This window comes from Lycium ferocissimum, chromosome 7 (genome assembly GCF_029784015.1).
Source record: "Lycium ferocissimum isolate CSIRO_LF1 chromosome 7, AGI_CSIRO_Lferr_CH_V1, whole genome shotgun sequence".
In the NCBI taxonomy this organism is placed as follows: Eukaryota; Viridiplantae; Streptophyta; class Magnoliopsida; order Solanales; family Solanaceae; genus Lycium; species Lycium ferocissimum.
The window spans coordinates 69408000-69423764 of record NC_081348.1 but is presented as its reverse complement, the minus strand read 5'-3'; the positions used below and the strand labels follow the sequence as shown (position 1 = coordinate 69423764).

General features: G+C 38.0%; 1 protein-coding gene across 6 annotated transcripts in view; it reads right to left on the bottom strand.

The window, feature by feature from the left end:
* The window catches only part of LOC132061860 (eIF-2-alpha kinase GCN2), a 60730-nt gene that overhangs the window by 23892 nt on the left and 21073 nt on the right, over nucleotides 1–15765 (bottom strand). For all 6 annotated transcript variants that reach the window (XR_009416175.1, XM_059454540.1, XM_059454539.1 and 3 more), the window contains 11 exons: nucleotides 14355–14409; nucleotides 14072–14241; nucleotides 12980–13164; nucleotides 11880–12025; nucleotides 11561–11810; nucleotides 4099–4381; nucleotides 3889–3991; nucleotides 2128–2208; nucleotides 1977–2033; nucleotides 1526–1657; nucleotides 1347–1430 (listed from right to left, as the gene is read on the bottom strand). Coding sequence is in view for 5 of the 6 variants with exons in the window: in XM_059454540.1 (XP_059310523.1) it covers nucleotides 1347–1430; nucleotides 1526–1657; nucleotides 1977–2033; nucleotides 2128–2208; nucleotides 3889–3991; nucleotides 4099–4381; nucleotides 11561–11810; nucleotides 11880–12025; nucleotides 12980–13164; nucleotides 14072–14241; nucleotides 14355–14409 (1546 nt within the window). In the remaining variant the exon portion in view is untranslated. The remainder of the gene's footprint in view (nucleotides 1–1346; nucleotides 1431–1525; nucleotides 1658–1976; nucleotides 2034–2127; nucleotides 2209–3888; nucleotides 3992–4098; nucleotides 4382–11560; nucleotides 11811–11879; nucleotides 12026–12979; nucleotides 13165–14071; nucleotides 14242–14354; nucleotides 14410–15765) is intronic.

The window sequence follows — 15765 nt, the reverse complement described above, 5'->3', positions numbered from 1 at the left end:
GTGTGTGTGTGTGTGTGTGTGGGGGGGGGGGGATAGTTTAGAAAATAATATAAGATAATCTAAGGATGCAGTGTAATTTTTTTGGAAAATATTTACTTAAATAACACTTTACTTGATGAATAATACCTTATGAATTGATCGATCTCTCTCTGTATATCTGTCTTATTCTTCGATATCATTTCTCCATTTCTCTATTCTTCTCCTTTTTTTTATGACAAGGGAACCCGCAGCCGCTACCCTTTGGGTGCGCACAAGGTAAACCCCGCTCCTGCGTAATAGCCCGCAAACCACATAGGAGAGATAACCCGCACTAGGCAAGCCATGTGCGACGAGTTCGACCCAGAAGGCAAATATCCTACTTTCGTAGGCACGAAGTTTCGAACCTGAGACCTCCATTATGAAAGCCCCATGCTCAACCAACTGAGCCACCCTTGCAGTCATTTCTCTATTCTTCTCCTGTTGCACCCTTTCCTCTTTTTGGGGCTGCATTACTTATGTTTGTTGCGTCTTGAGGGTTCATTATATCTACTTAATATTTGCAGGCTGATTCTTTCTTAGGACCAAGCACCTAAAAATATGTTGAGAGTAGGTGGGCAAAAGACAGACCCAAGGTCTTTATCTACTATAAACCATGTTACATTATATATTTCCACTTTGTTTGAGACTTTGAGTTGCCACTAGCCACAAAGGTAAGAGCTTTATATATTTAATAAGATCTTTAACAGATTTTTAGGATTAGACCATAGTGGTGGAAACCTGCGAATTCATATGGATCAAACAATTGTTCATAGAACTGAAACTTAGAGAGATCAGATGGAACTTGTGTGTAATAATCAAATTGCACTTCATATTACACCAAATCTGGCATCACATGAAGGTCCACGCTCAAAAAAATTGATTATTATTGAGAACTTGATTGCCATTTTTCTCATAAAAAAAAATGTCGTGAAACATTATCAAAAAATTCATAAAGTCATATAATCATCTCATACATATACTCACCAAGTCACTTATTAGTCCTTCAACTATCTATATATGCAGCAAGTTCGGTAAATACAATTCATATGCATGTGTGTCACTATTTTTAGCTCGTTGAATACAGCAGTGTAGGGCGCATGCAGCCCAGAACGTCTAACGACATAGCATACTATGGGTACATTACAATATAAACCCCCAAATAGCTTGAAGGAATAATCAAACTAATTCACTAATTCTTTCTCCATGTATCTCACTTCTCACAAAAAGTAATGCCTAAAGCAACAAGAGTTCCAGCATCTTATAAAAATGCAATGTTCTATGACAAAATTAATCACTTGCAAGTTCACATTAAGAAACTTAACTCAGACCTGTCGAAGTTGTCGCCTGATGACCACCCATTTCGTCTTTCTTTCAGAAGATTGAGGGCGCAAAGAACCCAAAAGGGAAAGAAGCTTCAAATATGGGAAAAAGAGATCAACGCATGCTCCACCGTGAGTTTAGAGACACAATAAGCTAGGTCACTTGACATGGCACTTCGATTCAATACCTCTGCTACTTTTTGTCTGTGTTCTGGTCTGATTCCCGCCCAAGCCCAAATTGCATCCAAAAGATCAGCATGATTCAAACGAGTATCACATGATTCAGGATGAAAGTAATGAAGGATAATGTCCATCGTGGCCTGTGATTAAAAGGAAACTAAGTAAAATGCAGGATGTACTTGAACTCCAAAGCTTAGCTAGAATGAAGTGCAAGACAAGGGAAGATCAGGGAAAGTAAACGATCTGGATGATAAAGCATTAATCCATCAAGTGACTCAACATAGCAATATCAACCATGAAAATGTAGGAAAGATCTTTACGGAGTATCTCTGATTAGGATTGGGATTTTTGTCATCAGAGAAAACGAATCTTCTGAAGCTTCGGAAATGAGTAGGGAAAAATTGGTCATGTTTCACAAAATTGAGACTAACAGCACAGATGCTAATATGAGTGTCTTACCTTAATTATCTCTGCTTCAGTTAGAGCTGTTTTCCCTCCAATAATATCAAAATCCCCCTACAGGTAAGATAATAACAATTATAAAATTTATGAACTAAAATACCAGCATTTCTCTATTCAGTTAAAGGAAACTACTGAATGAAGTTAGAACCTGCAGATATCGGTTGGGGGGCGAATGACCGATCGCTCGCCTGTATACGTATGCTATTTCGTAGCGTTTAAAGAATGATCTCTGAGGATAATATTTAAAATATGTAAGTAGATGCTTAACTTTAACCACAAAATATATTCTAAATTTCCATTATTCTTTTCAAATCTGAATTTCCAATATGGCCTCGTTGATAGAAACTAAAAAGAAGTTTCATATCAGAAAGATGCACTCCCTCCATCAGAAACTGAGATTGTTTTACTTGGCACAGGTATGACGATAAGAGTTGAAGATGTGTACCTCTTAAAGTTAACCAAGGGAACATGTGGGGCATATTAATAACTTTCACTTGTTTATAGAATAACTAGAGAAATAATTGTGTACGTGTAAAAGCAGGTGTGATGCAGCTTTATTGGACAAGATAACATAGCCAAAAACTATTCTTTTATCAGGATGTAGATATTAGTGAGACGACTCATAAGGGCATCCAATGAAACTAGACTAGTTTCATTGGCAGCGAACATGGTTGAGAGCTCAAAAAAGAAACTTGTCTTTGATTTGTAAAGAATTACTTAAAACAAGGTCTGCAAAGACTTTTATTGAACACTTTACAAGCCTGTTTTGTCAAAAACTGTGAGTTGTAGCTTTTTGCATTTTATCTTCTTCTTTGTCATCAAATATTTTATTTTAATGTTTTTCCATTAAAATTCATTCATTCAAATTTATATACTTTTATATTTTCCTTGTATATACATACAAGATGATTGCCATTGTTGAATTGTGTGACCATCTCAACTAAAAACTTAAGCTGTTAGAGAGAGAGAGACTTTTTAATTACTTAATTATGTCTTCAACTGCCATTCATTCTGATTTTTATATTTTTTCTTGCTCTTTGAGATTCAATTTTTAGTTTCTCATTGAGTAATTTGTTTTCACTATATCTCAATAAACCTTCCTGGATTTCTCATTTGTGTTAAATCTTAGTATCTGAGTTTAAGATTCGAGAGGGCATTTCAGTGGTTTCATAGCCGCATATGATTACACACAGGATAGAAACAGCAAAAAATCAGAAAGCAATATCATAAATAATTGTATTTAATGGTGTATATAACCTGTCATGAAGTGAAAAACATAAGTCAGATGATAAGCAATTCAAAGAAGAGCAGGGGAAGACAAAAACCACCATATAAATTTTAATGATTAACTCAAACTGTCATTCTTCACTGAACAGTCCTAAAAAGGTGACCACAAATTAGAAAAATTATAAGCCAAGAGTGTATACAAATCAAGATATAAGAAAACAGATCTTTAAGAGTGCAGCACAACAACTACTACAACAACAAATATGCCTCAATCACTAGTTAGAGACAACTATATGAATCCTCTATATCCATTCCACTAAAATCTATACCAGCTTAGTTCCAGTGCTCAATATTTGTCCTTTAAGATAAATTAAGTGTTCCCTTTTCAAAATCCGCGATTTATCCATACTCTCAAATACTCGTACCTAATCAAAATAAGAAGACTGCTGGAAAATATCGAACCTAACTTGACTGCACCAACAATGACTAAACTTTGATCCCAACTAGTTAATTTTGCTTATATTGCTACTTTGCTTCCAAATGTATTGTGACTTTCGAGGAAAAGAGAGAAAAAAAAATGCTTCCACAATTTCTAAGAGAACCCGAACATAAGCAAGAGAAGTAATAGCTACGGAATACAATTCTTTAAATAATGAAATCAGTCAATGAGCTGATGAGGTACCCGATTGGCAATGATCCATTTCACTAAAGGCAGTCGAAGTTCATGGCAAAGCTCAACCATGTCTCCTCCATGAGTCAAAAGCTTAACAGCGTTCCTTTCTCGACTGAACCAGCAGAAAGAAATTGAGAATGTCAACCTAAGGATTTCAATACATAGAGAAGGGTAAAATTATATGACGTTAATGAGCAGAAAAACCAGTGAAATGGACACCTATTTGGATGTGGACATTCACCCAGCATTCGCACAGGTATAATCTCCAAATGCTTTGCACAATGTCGTCTGAAGATTTCTGTGGCAATCTCGACGACATGATCACGACTCTCAGTCTGTAGATCAGTGAACAGAATACATGAGGTATCCCTTCCAGCCACCTTCGAACTCTCAAGATTTGTGTTATGGCCTTTTGTGTTTAAAGTGTCTTCATTAAAAATGGCATTTACAATTTTATCATAAATACCCGTGTCATCTGAAGCGTGAATTGTCCTAAGAATATCTGCAAGTAGAGGAAAAGAGAAACTTACGCAAAGAAGATAGCAACACTACTAAACAAAATAGAGTTTAACCTAGTTCGTGGTCTATACAAAAACAATTTCTTTGTTTTGATAACCATGGTGTCCAAGTCAGCTTGCCGGCACCTCGACTAATTCCATGGGATACCTTGCCACCTCCCACCAAAGAACAGGTACCAGGTAACTTTGTCCACCGAGGCTAGACCAGATGGGAAGAAATCATCTAATGTTTTTGTCTCTGCTGGGATTTGAACCTGAGACCTCATGGTTCTCAACCCACTTCATTGACGACTAGGCCACACCCTTAGGTGCTATACAGAAACAATTATGGATCACACTTAAAAGAAAAGAGTGAAAGCTGGAAATACGGGAAAACTAGCTTCGCAATAAAAATAGCCAGAATAGCCTAATAGACTCTTATACTTGCACAGATCGGACCAGTGTACAAGCTTATGCAGCGTCAACAAGGTTGTGGTGCACAAAAGGCTAGATATACACGCGCAAAAAGAGTGTGAATTGGTTATTTTGTTTTTTAGGAAAAAGATTAAAATAAAATAAAAAAGATAAAATTAAAAGAAAAGTCAAAAACAATAAAAACCCAATTCGTCTTCAAACCCACACTCATGGACCCGATCAGTCTTCAAAGCAACACTCATGTTGTCCATTCCCCAACGTTGCCTCCTTCCACCACCACCTTTGCCGTCATCACCTCCTTTTCCTCTTCCACCACCACCACTTCAAACATCTACCTCCTTATACAAACATCTGCCTCCTTATACCTCCAACTGCCATCCCATCTTTCCACCAATCAGACCCAAAAATCACACAAAAAAAAATGAAGTTTTAAAGCATACCCACTACTTAGAAATTATCCGTGGGTCTTGGTAAGTTATCTTTTCACTTCCCTATCTTCGAGATTTCTTGATTAGTTTCTCTCTGCGGAACAATGGGGAGCTTGCAAAATGAGGATTTGAGTTTGTTTCTAATTACAATGGTGTTGCTGGATTCTGTTGAATGATAATGATTGGGTTTTCATCCAAGCTGTGGAAGTGGTGATTCGGTAACTGAATTTGAGCGGAGAGTTCAAAATGGAGTTATATTTGCTCTGAAAAATGGAGGAGCAAAGGAGAGGGAGAAGAGAGGTTGTGGCTAGTGCTGGCGCTTACATGGTCGGATGATGTTTCTTGGTTTCTAATCAAAGATCTGTTGGAAAGATAAGTGTGCATTGTGAGTGAGATAGTCAATTTTGTTAGTGTATATGCTAAAATATTAATGTATATAGTGTCCCATATGGAAAAGGATTATGTATCCCACATGGAAAAAGATTATTATGTCCTGTTTAGAATATACTATAAATAGCGCTCAGTGTAATAATGCAGATATACATTTTAATAATATTTTTCCCATGCCTTTACTTCTCAGATGGTATCAGAGCCGAAGTGAGAAACATTCGGGACCAAAAAAAAATCAGTTGTCGTGCATCCTTACGGTGACTTAGATCTGATTTGCGTCGTTCCACTTTCCTCGTGTTGTGCAAAAAACAACACCACCACAGGGTCCCCAGCCTCTAGAAATCAAACCCCAGCAAGCCGCTCCGGCAGAACCCAACCCACGTGCCTCCCAAAGCTCCAACGCCGATACGCGTCTGACATGCACCTAAGACGTCAGACCTGGTCCAATCACTTTTTTGAGTTGTTCTTTTCTAGTGCCATCACCTAGTCATTCCAAGTCAACCCTTCCACTTTTTAACAGATCTCAATCGCCAAATACTAATCTGGCCAAACAGTTTGTCTTTATGGCAAAATATGCATTTTCCGGCGATTTTTCCCACTGTTTCATACTCTTTTTTGTTGTGGACATCGGATGAAGTTGTTCCAACTCTCTTTATTTTCACATCTACTTTTGCACTTTTTGGCAGTCTTTTCCATTATATTTTGTGATTGTGTCTTTTAGGGTTGATATTTTTGGCTCAGGAATTGGAAATTCAAGTCCTATGATTACGTTGGAACCCTTAATTGAGAGTTCAAACAATTTAGCTTGGGCTTCCTCGGTTGAGTTGTGGCGCGAGGGTCAAGGTGTTCATGATCACTTAATTAAAAAGGCTAGTGAGGGAGATGAGAAAGCACGAGCACAGTGAGAGAAGGTTAACACTAAACTATGTAGTCTCAACGACGATCTATTCATTCCAAATTGATGCCTTTGTTTCTTCCATTCAGATATATTATTCAATTTGGGAAAAAGGCTCTATCTGTACACACTGATGACATATCTCGTTTTTATGATGTGATATCTCAGATGACAAACTTAAAGGAATAGGAATTGAATATGGCTACATACTTGGGACAAGTACAGGCAGTCATGAAGGAATTTGAGAAAAGTGATACCAGTTACTGCTAGTGATGAAAAACAATAGGAGCACCAACAGACGATGCTTCCAGTACTTACACTTGTTGGACTTCCTAGTGACCTAGATTTGGTGTGTGACCAGATTTTGGCCAGTCCGACTATCCCTACAGTTGATGAACTATTCTCTCGATTACTTGGCCTTGTCGCATCATACAGTCACACAGTGGTCTCATCACCAACTGTTGACTCCTCTGTTCTCGCATCTCAAACAACAGAAGATGGAACATCCCGGCCTACGGAGAATCGGCAAAGAGGAGGTCGTTTTGGAAGATCTCAGCCTAAGTGTAGCTATTATAATAGGTTTGGACACATTTGTGAAGTATGTTATTCTCTGTATGGCCAACCAACCAAGAATGCTCATGTTCGTTCGGTATCGAGCAAGTAGATATCTCCACAAGTAGCCTCGGTTGCTCAACCTAATACCTGTGTTGCTGGTAATTCTTTTGCTTGTGTTCCACAGTTTAATACCGTTGGACCGTGGGTCGTGGACTCAGGCGCTTCGAATCATATTTCTGATAACAAATTACTATTGTCAAATATTGTTTATTCACAGTCTCTTCTCGTTGTTACTTTAGCCAATGATCCAAACAAAAGCAAAAGGAGTTAGACAAGCTAATCCCCTATGCTCTCTCACTAAAGGCAGCCTGGTGTTTAAAGTCCTTAGCAAAGCCCATGGAAAGGCCACGCCCCAAAGGGTGTGATGTAGACAGCGTACCCTAATGCATGCATTAGTGGCTGCTTCCACGGCTCAAACCCCTTATCTATAGATCACACGGAGACAACTTTACCGTTGCCCCAAGGCTTCCTTTCATCCTCTGTCACTCTAAACTCTATTCTTTATGTCCTAAGTTGTCCTTTTAATATCGCATCTGTCAGTCGTTTGATTCGTGCCCTGAGTTGAGCTACAATATTTCTTAATAATTCTTTGTTATGCAGGACCGCAATACGGGACATACGATTGGCGAGGCATGAATCAAAACGCCTTTACTATACCTCTCCTAATTCCTCCACAAAGATGTCTAGTTACAATTCCTCCAGACTTAATTCACAAACGTTTGGGATATCCGAGTTTATTCAAGCTACAGAAGATGATGTCTAGTTTTGTCTAGTCAATCCACATTAAATTGTGAGTCGTGTCAACTTGGGAAATACACCCGCACTACCTTTCCATCTAGTGCTAAGGGTCGTGTTGGTTCTGTTTTTTCATTATTTCATTTTGATATTTGTGGTCCTCTTAGAGTCGGTTCAACCTTAGGATTTCATTATTTTATTCGTTGCATTAATAATTATTCAAGATGTACTTGGATTTTCTTAATGAAAGATCGTTCTCAGTTGTTCGCTATATTCAAGAGTTTTTGTGCTGAAATACAAAAATCAATTTGGTGTTCCTATTTCCCAAGTCCATATAAGGAGTCCAAATTAACCCCATCCCACCGATTTAGGATTTGACACCTCGCCTCACGCCCAAGCAAGACATCTGGAGTGTGGACAATTTAATATGGGGACCCAACATCAAGAATCATGAATTGGGATGGGTCTGATTCTAATACCATGTAAAGAAATGAATCTTGGGCCTTTTAGGGATGAGTTAGGCCCAAGATCCATTTCTTTACAGATCATAACTTAGCCCATGGGAAAGATAAAATAGCCTTTTTTGCTCTTAAATGTATATTTCTTGGTTATTCTAGGGTTCAAAGGGGGTATTGTTACTACTCACCTAATCTTCGTCGGTACCGTATGTCAGCAGATATCATATTTTTTTGAGTCTCGACCTGACTTTACATCTTCTTCTGATCATCCTGATATCTCTAAGGTCTCACCTATATCAACTTATGAGGAATCTATGATTACTTCTACATCTCCATCCACAATGCCACCACTCCTGACTTATCATTGTCGTCTGTGTGACACAACATCAGACTAGATGATTCACATCCTATGTCGGCCCCTACATCTATTGCGGACTTATTTCCCTCCCAGTCCACCGATCACACTTCGAAAAGGTAGATAATTCACTCCTAATACCAGCCCCCATTATACCTTTTTAAGTTATCATCGTTTGTCATCACACCATTATGCCCTTATATCATATTTGTCATCTGTTTCCATCCATAAGTCTGCAGGTCAAGCACTTTCTCATCCAAGATGGCGACATGTTATGATTGACGAGATGTCTACTTTACACGCGAGTGGCACTTGGGAGCTTGTTCCTGTTCCTTCAAGTAAATCTATTATTAGTTGTCGTTGGGTTTATGCAGTCAAAGTACGTATTGACGGTCAAGTTGATCTGCTTAAGGCTTGCCTTGCTGCTAAAAGGTACACTAACATATTTGGGCTTGATTATAATGATTCTTTTAGCATATGTTCGTCTTTTTCTATCCACGGTTGTTGTCTGCCATTGGCCTCTTTATCAGTTGGACATTAACAATGATTTACTCTATGGTGACCTTACAGATGAAGTTTATATGGAGCAACCACCTAGTATTGTTGCTCAAGGGAATCTACTACCCCTGTGTGACAATTGCGATGATCACTCTATGATCTAAAAACAGCCCTCAAGCCCGGTTTGGGATGTTCAAGACAAGACTTTTCAGTTTGGCATGACTTGTTGTGAAGCTAATCATTCTTTGTTTTATCAAAGATTCTGCTCCAAATATGTGTAGTTTATTCTATGTTGACGATGTTGTTATAACCAGCAATGAGGATGGTATCACAAATTTAAAGCAATATCTTTTTCAGCACTTCTAGACTAAAGACCTCGACAGACTGTAGACTGAAGTATTTTCTAGGTATTGAAGTCAGTCAGTCCAAATCAGGCCTTGTTATTTCGCAATGAAAGTATGCATTAGACATTCAAGAGACAGAATGACGAGACGGCACAAATTCACACTCTTACGGATCCGAATGTTAAACTCCCGCCAAAGACAGAGAGCCACCAAAGGATCCCAGAAGATATAGGCAAAGTAGTCGGGTAAGTTGAATTATCTCACAAGACTAGACCGAAATTTCTTTTCTATGAATGTTGTAAGTCAATTTATGAATTCTCCCCGTGATAGTCATTGGAACGCAGCGTCCGCACTCTCCGAGATACAAAGTCAGCTCTAGGCAAAGGAGTACTCTTCGAGGATCGAGGCCACGAAAGAGATCATAGGATATACAAACGATGATTCAGCAAGATCACCTTTTGATAGACATTCCATATCTAGATATTGTATTTTAGTAGGAGGTCATTTGGTGTCCTGGAAGAGTAAGAAACTGAATGTGGTTGCTCGATCTAGTGCAATAGCAAAATATCAAGCAATGGTTGTAGCAACTTGTGAGCTAGGCAGGATCAAACAGTTGCTCAGAGAATTGAAATTTGGAAAATGGTCGGAAGAAACTTGATTTATCTTATTATATGTTGCTATTACTGTCTATTATTATTGTTGTCATGGCACTTTCTCTTGAGCCGAGGGTCTATCGAAAACAACCTCCCTACCTCCCAAGGTAGGGGTAAAGTCTACACTCTACCCTCCCCAGACCCCACCTGGTGGGATTATACTGGGTAGGTGGTTGTGGTTGTTGTTGTTGGTGGTCGGAAGAAACTTGTGTATAATAATCAAGCAACCCTTCATATTGCATCAAATCCGGTATTTCATGAGAGGACTAAGCACAGAGACTGATAATTACTAGTCTCCTTTGAAATAGGCAATGTTTTCTCCAAGTTCGACCAGTGAATCGAATGGGATTCAAGTTTTTCCTTTCATGAAGTAAAATAGTGGTTCTTATCTTTAAATTTCTCGAGGTATTTTATTGCATATTTGTGAAACTAATTATCAGCTGGGAAATAATTTTCACCAAGTCCCTCACTGGTCGTCGTATTAGTTACATCTATAACAAGCTTGGTACATATGACTTATATGCACCGGCTTGAGGGGGAATGTTAGAATATTAATGTATATAATATGCCATATGGTAAAGGATTATGCATATAGTTTCCCACAAGGATTATTATATATATTGTAGAATATAACTATAATAACTAGCGCTCAGTATATAACGTAGATACACATGTTAATAATATTTTTCCCGTGTCCTTACTTCTTACAGTGTATATGGTGTGTGCTAATCCTTGTGCAGATGGGAGTGGAGTGAAAAGGAGAAAGAAAATTGAAAATTTTCAAATCAAGTGAAAAAATGACGATGCGTCAGAGAAATTCTGAAGTGAACAATGATGTGTCATCTACATCAGCACATTCGAGAAACACGCGATGTTCGAGGGGTTTTAGAGAGTGTCTGAATGAAACCTCGTGGAGTAGGGGGCTGGAATGACAAACTGAACAAGTAGAGGTGTCTATTAGGCTATTCAAAATATATAAAGCGTAACCTGTCTATATAAAGCGTAACCTGTCATGCATTATGCTAATAGCTTTACAGGCTAAATCTCAAATAGATAGAATAGCAGAGCACACATAGAGATAGATAATAACACTCGTCCTCTTCACACCCACTTTACGGACAATCTCCAATCATTTCTTTTATTACCACTCCTTAGATCAGTGTACTTACAAAAAGCAAGCGGGGGATATATCCTACAAAAGAGCATTTTTAAGTTTGCTTATTTGATGCCGATTAAATATGAAACAACAGCACCATAGCATAATTCTGCCGTTGCTTAGTTTTATCTCATTTCATATGTCAACAGTGAACTCTATCTACTTAGCAAGAAGTCACAGGGAAGGAAATAAGAGTCATAAAAAGATATCTCAGCTACTTACTATCCAACATCTCATACTCCATTCGAGGAGGAAAGGCATTTTGAAGAAGTTCGACGGCTGATGGACGGTCTGATGGACTTGGGGTCATTAAGCGCCTTAACAAGGATGCCTGCTCCGGAAATTCAGCAGCCCAAGCAGGAGGAACCTCTCCTTTTTGTTTTAAATCAGAAAGAACGATATGTCTCTCCATTGCAGTGTCAAAAGGATGCCACAACTCAAGGAAAACAACTCCTAAGCTGTACATATCAGCCTGAGGACTATGGAGTCAGAAGCAAACTAGTATCCAAGCAAAACTTGCTGAAAGTAAAAAAATTCTGACCTTCTCATTAATCTTTGGCCACCTTTGCTCTATTTCAGGTGCAGTATAGAAATATGTACCGACTTGGCCAGTGCCATCAACAGAAACTCCTATCATCTCCGACGCATCCACATCCTGGTCCAGCTGCTCTAGTTTCAAGAATTTGGCTGAAATTTCCAAGAGTATACCATATGTTTCAATTCAGATTCCTGCAACCAAGCAAAACAGAGGGACTACCAAGAATACAAGATGTTTGTAGGACACTAGAGAAAATCTCAGTAGAAATTGTAGATTGGTGAACAGGGTAAAAGTTGTTAGCTTATTCAGAGTATACTCCAGAATATAAATTAATACAGTAGAGACATGGTCATTTGTCTTATACACTGAACATAAAAGACACCCTCTATACATGGCAAAAGATACCAGGACACTGTATGAAATATATATATATATATATATATATATATATATATATATATATATATATATATATATATATATATATATATATGTTCCATGTTCAAACATGGATTTCGAATTAGGTGAAAAGTTAGTGGTATCTCCCAGTGATCAAAAAGTAGCTTTACATCCAATTACAATCTCATGTGAGAGTCTGTATTAAGTGCAAAAATCTCATGCCTTATATTCTAAACAAATTTCAGGCTTTCCTATTGGGATTCTGAGAATAAGTAACTAGAATCAAAGCTTGGACACTTTCACATTACTCACATGTTTGCATATAAGGTTCTGTCAGGCCTTAGCTTCTTCAGCTTGGACAGTAAGAGTTGCACAAGGGAAAAGCTCTTTTCAAAGTAAATCTTATAACATATGATTGTAATAGTACTTTCTCAAAAATGATATGATTGTAAGAGTATTATCTGGCACCAATAAGAAGTAATAACACATTATATTTCTTGCTCAGCGATCAAAAATATCCCACTTAATCCTTGTATCAATCTCTAATTCTAATGAAAAGCTTTAGGTAATTCCTTTCGCTTCTTGATTAAAGAACACAGATGCATGAACATCGCAGTATGCATCATCAAAGCAAAAGATAAATACTTCAGTGAGCACAAAAGAAAAACACTTTTACAAGTTAAGAATATGAAGCAAATGCTTACCAAGACCAAAATCCCCGATTTTAATGTCGTTGCGAGCGTCAAAAAATATATTATTAGGTGTCAAATCGCGATGAATAATGCCTTGTCCATGGATATGTGCCAAGCCTTCTACAATTTGTCGGAACAAATGCCATGCAAGTTCCTTGTCTAAATGACTATATGATTCAAACATTTGACGGAGCGTCCTTCAAAAACATAAATCAAGTCAGTTACATGACTTCTGGTTGGGACGAAAAGAATGAGAGCAGGACGAGAGACTGAAAAATGTAGAGTAATGGTTATTAAATTTGTTTGGTAAGGAGAAAACAAGGGAGAAAGAGAACTCATGGAAATCTATGATTCAAATGTCTAATTGGACTACAACAACAACATATCTAGTGTAATCCCACAAGTGGGGTCTAGGGAGGTGTTTAGACAACCCTGTGTATAGGGTTAGTAACCTTGGATGGCAGTGGAGAATGGGAGCAGAGTTTGCGGCATCTGTTAATTCTCTGCCTCTAAAGGTGTAACTTGTTTTTTTCTTTCCCAGATTTGTTTGTAGCATTTGTCCATTCTCTGGCTTTAAGCTGTAACTTATTTCTATTTTCCCGGGTTTGTTGTGATACTACAAGCATGACACTTGTGAGGCTAACTTTATCTTGTTTAGCCAAATATAATCTCTAGAGGTTGCACATACTATAGGCAAAAAAATGTAGAGCTTAACTAGGATGAGGAAGTGACTTGCTCTGTTCAAGAAACATTAAGAACCCCAGAGCAAGGATATGAAAACGCAGGAGACAGTTAAATCCTGCAAATGGAGGACAAGCAACACCATCCAATTTAAAGAAAATGAGAGACAGAGGAGGGCAATGAGAACTGGAAGATTAGATGAAAGTTCAAAAGAAAAACAAATGAGTTAAAGGACTAAGGAAGATTACAAAGTAAAAACAGAACGCGTCGACTCTCCCCAGTTCTTTCTCCCTTTAATTCTGTGTAGGCTCTCATCCCTTTAACTTTTTGATGGTTTTTGAGATAAGTAGCCCTTTCCTTTAAAAAGAGAGGAAGCGGGGAGGGATGCAGAAAATCCAACAGATTCGAAATGAAAGCGAGAACCTTGGGCAATATTCCATTTGGATATATAGGTAAGTCGACTCGAGCTTATTCTCCTGTCCAAGGTGGTCCGACATACTCCCATCCATATAGGTGAAACTAGAGCTCACAACTGTTCTGGAACCGCAGCTGGAATCATCGCAGGAGACAGTGATGCCTGTTTCAAACCATGCCTGAAATATTTGAGTACTATATCATTTAAACACCATAAAACAGAGGGGAACCGTTGAACTTCAACAATGAATTTGAAATGCTCGCATAAGATGAATTCTTTTATATCACATACTTGGTAATAACGAACAACGTGCTGATGCTGCAACCTGGAAAGTGTGGCAACTTCCCTGTATAAATGGAAGAAGAAAATTCTTGAGATAACACAACGTCAAGTATTTAGAGAAAAATAATGATTTTGATTTATGTATTCAGTAAAGGAACTCCGCAACAAGCAGTTTCTACTAACATAAAGAGCATGTGATGGACAATGATGAGGCCAACACGAAACATCAATAAACGATTATGTGAACATGCAGAGGGAAGAAGATATGAAATAAGACTAAGGCAAGAGGAAAGAAAGAAATATAGGCTTAATACATAGGCAAGAGGAAAGAAAGAAATATAGGCTTAATAAATTAACAACCCCTTAAACTTGCCAGCAAATTTCATTTAGACACTCAAATTACAACGTTTGCCGGCTGAGCACATAAATTGTTCTTATTAGACACTTTCGGTTCAAATTTCGAAAAACTTTTACACGTGTTCTCAAATGCCCATTACGTAGATAAGTTAACCACTTAAAATATGTCACCTTTTTTAATTATACGCATTCGCCTTTATAAGCCGTAAAACACCAGGCGTTTTCTAATTGAGGCTGATATGTATATTTAAAGGAGATGACATATTTTATCTGGTTATCTTAACTACCTAACATGCGCTTGAGAACACGCGCAAAAAGATTCCTAAATTTGAATCGAAAGTGTCTAATAGGAACACTTTATCATGCGTTCAGGTGCTCAATTGGAACAAGCCGTAAATCGAGTATCTAAATGAAATTTGTTGGCAACTCTAAAGAGTTGTCAATGTATTAAGAAGAAAATTTTGTTCGAACACTGAGCTAATGTTGCCTGATCACGCTAGAGCTTCTAGTGTCCCTCTGGGGCAACCTACTAGGGTTGATGACAACTTTGATGAGGAGATGTTGCCAGAGGAAGTTGGTGAGGTCAGGTTTGATGATGAAGGTGCTAGGAGACCTCACAGAGTCAGCAACTTTGATGATGTAGAAACTTCAGAGTGTTCAAGATAAGATCACACAGTTTAATAACCTCTCACAAAGAGGCTTACAGAATACTGCAGGTACTAAGACTAGTTCTCTTCACCTAGGGTCACAAGGAGCAAGAGTAACAAATCAAAGGATCCCACCCCTGATGTTTCCCATGATTAGTACACTATCTTGGAACTTTAGAGGCATGAAAGACCAAAAAGCCTTTAAGAAACTTAAATGCATCAAAATACAAACAAATTAACATTCATTGTGTTACAATAACCAACAGTGTTATCAAAAGCGAAAAGCGCAAAAAAGCTCTAAGGTCAACTGGGGCTTTAAGCGCAAAGCGAAAATAAAGTGCGGGCTTTAACGAAAAAAAGGCGCAATGGTGCAAAAACACAAATATATATATATATATGTTTAGTCCAAGACTAAT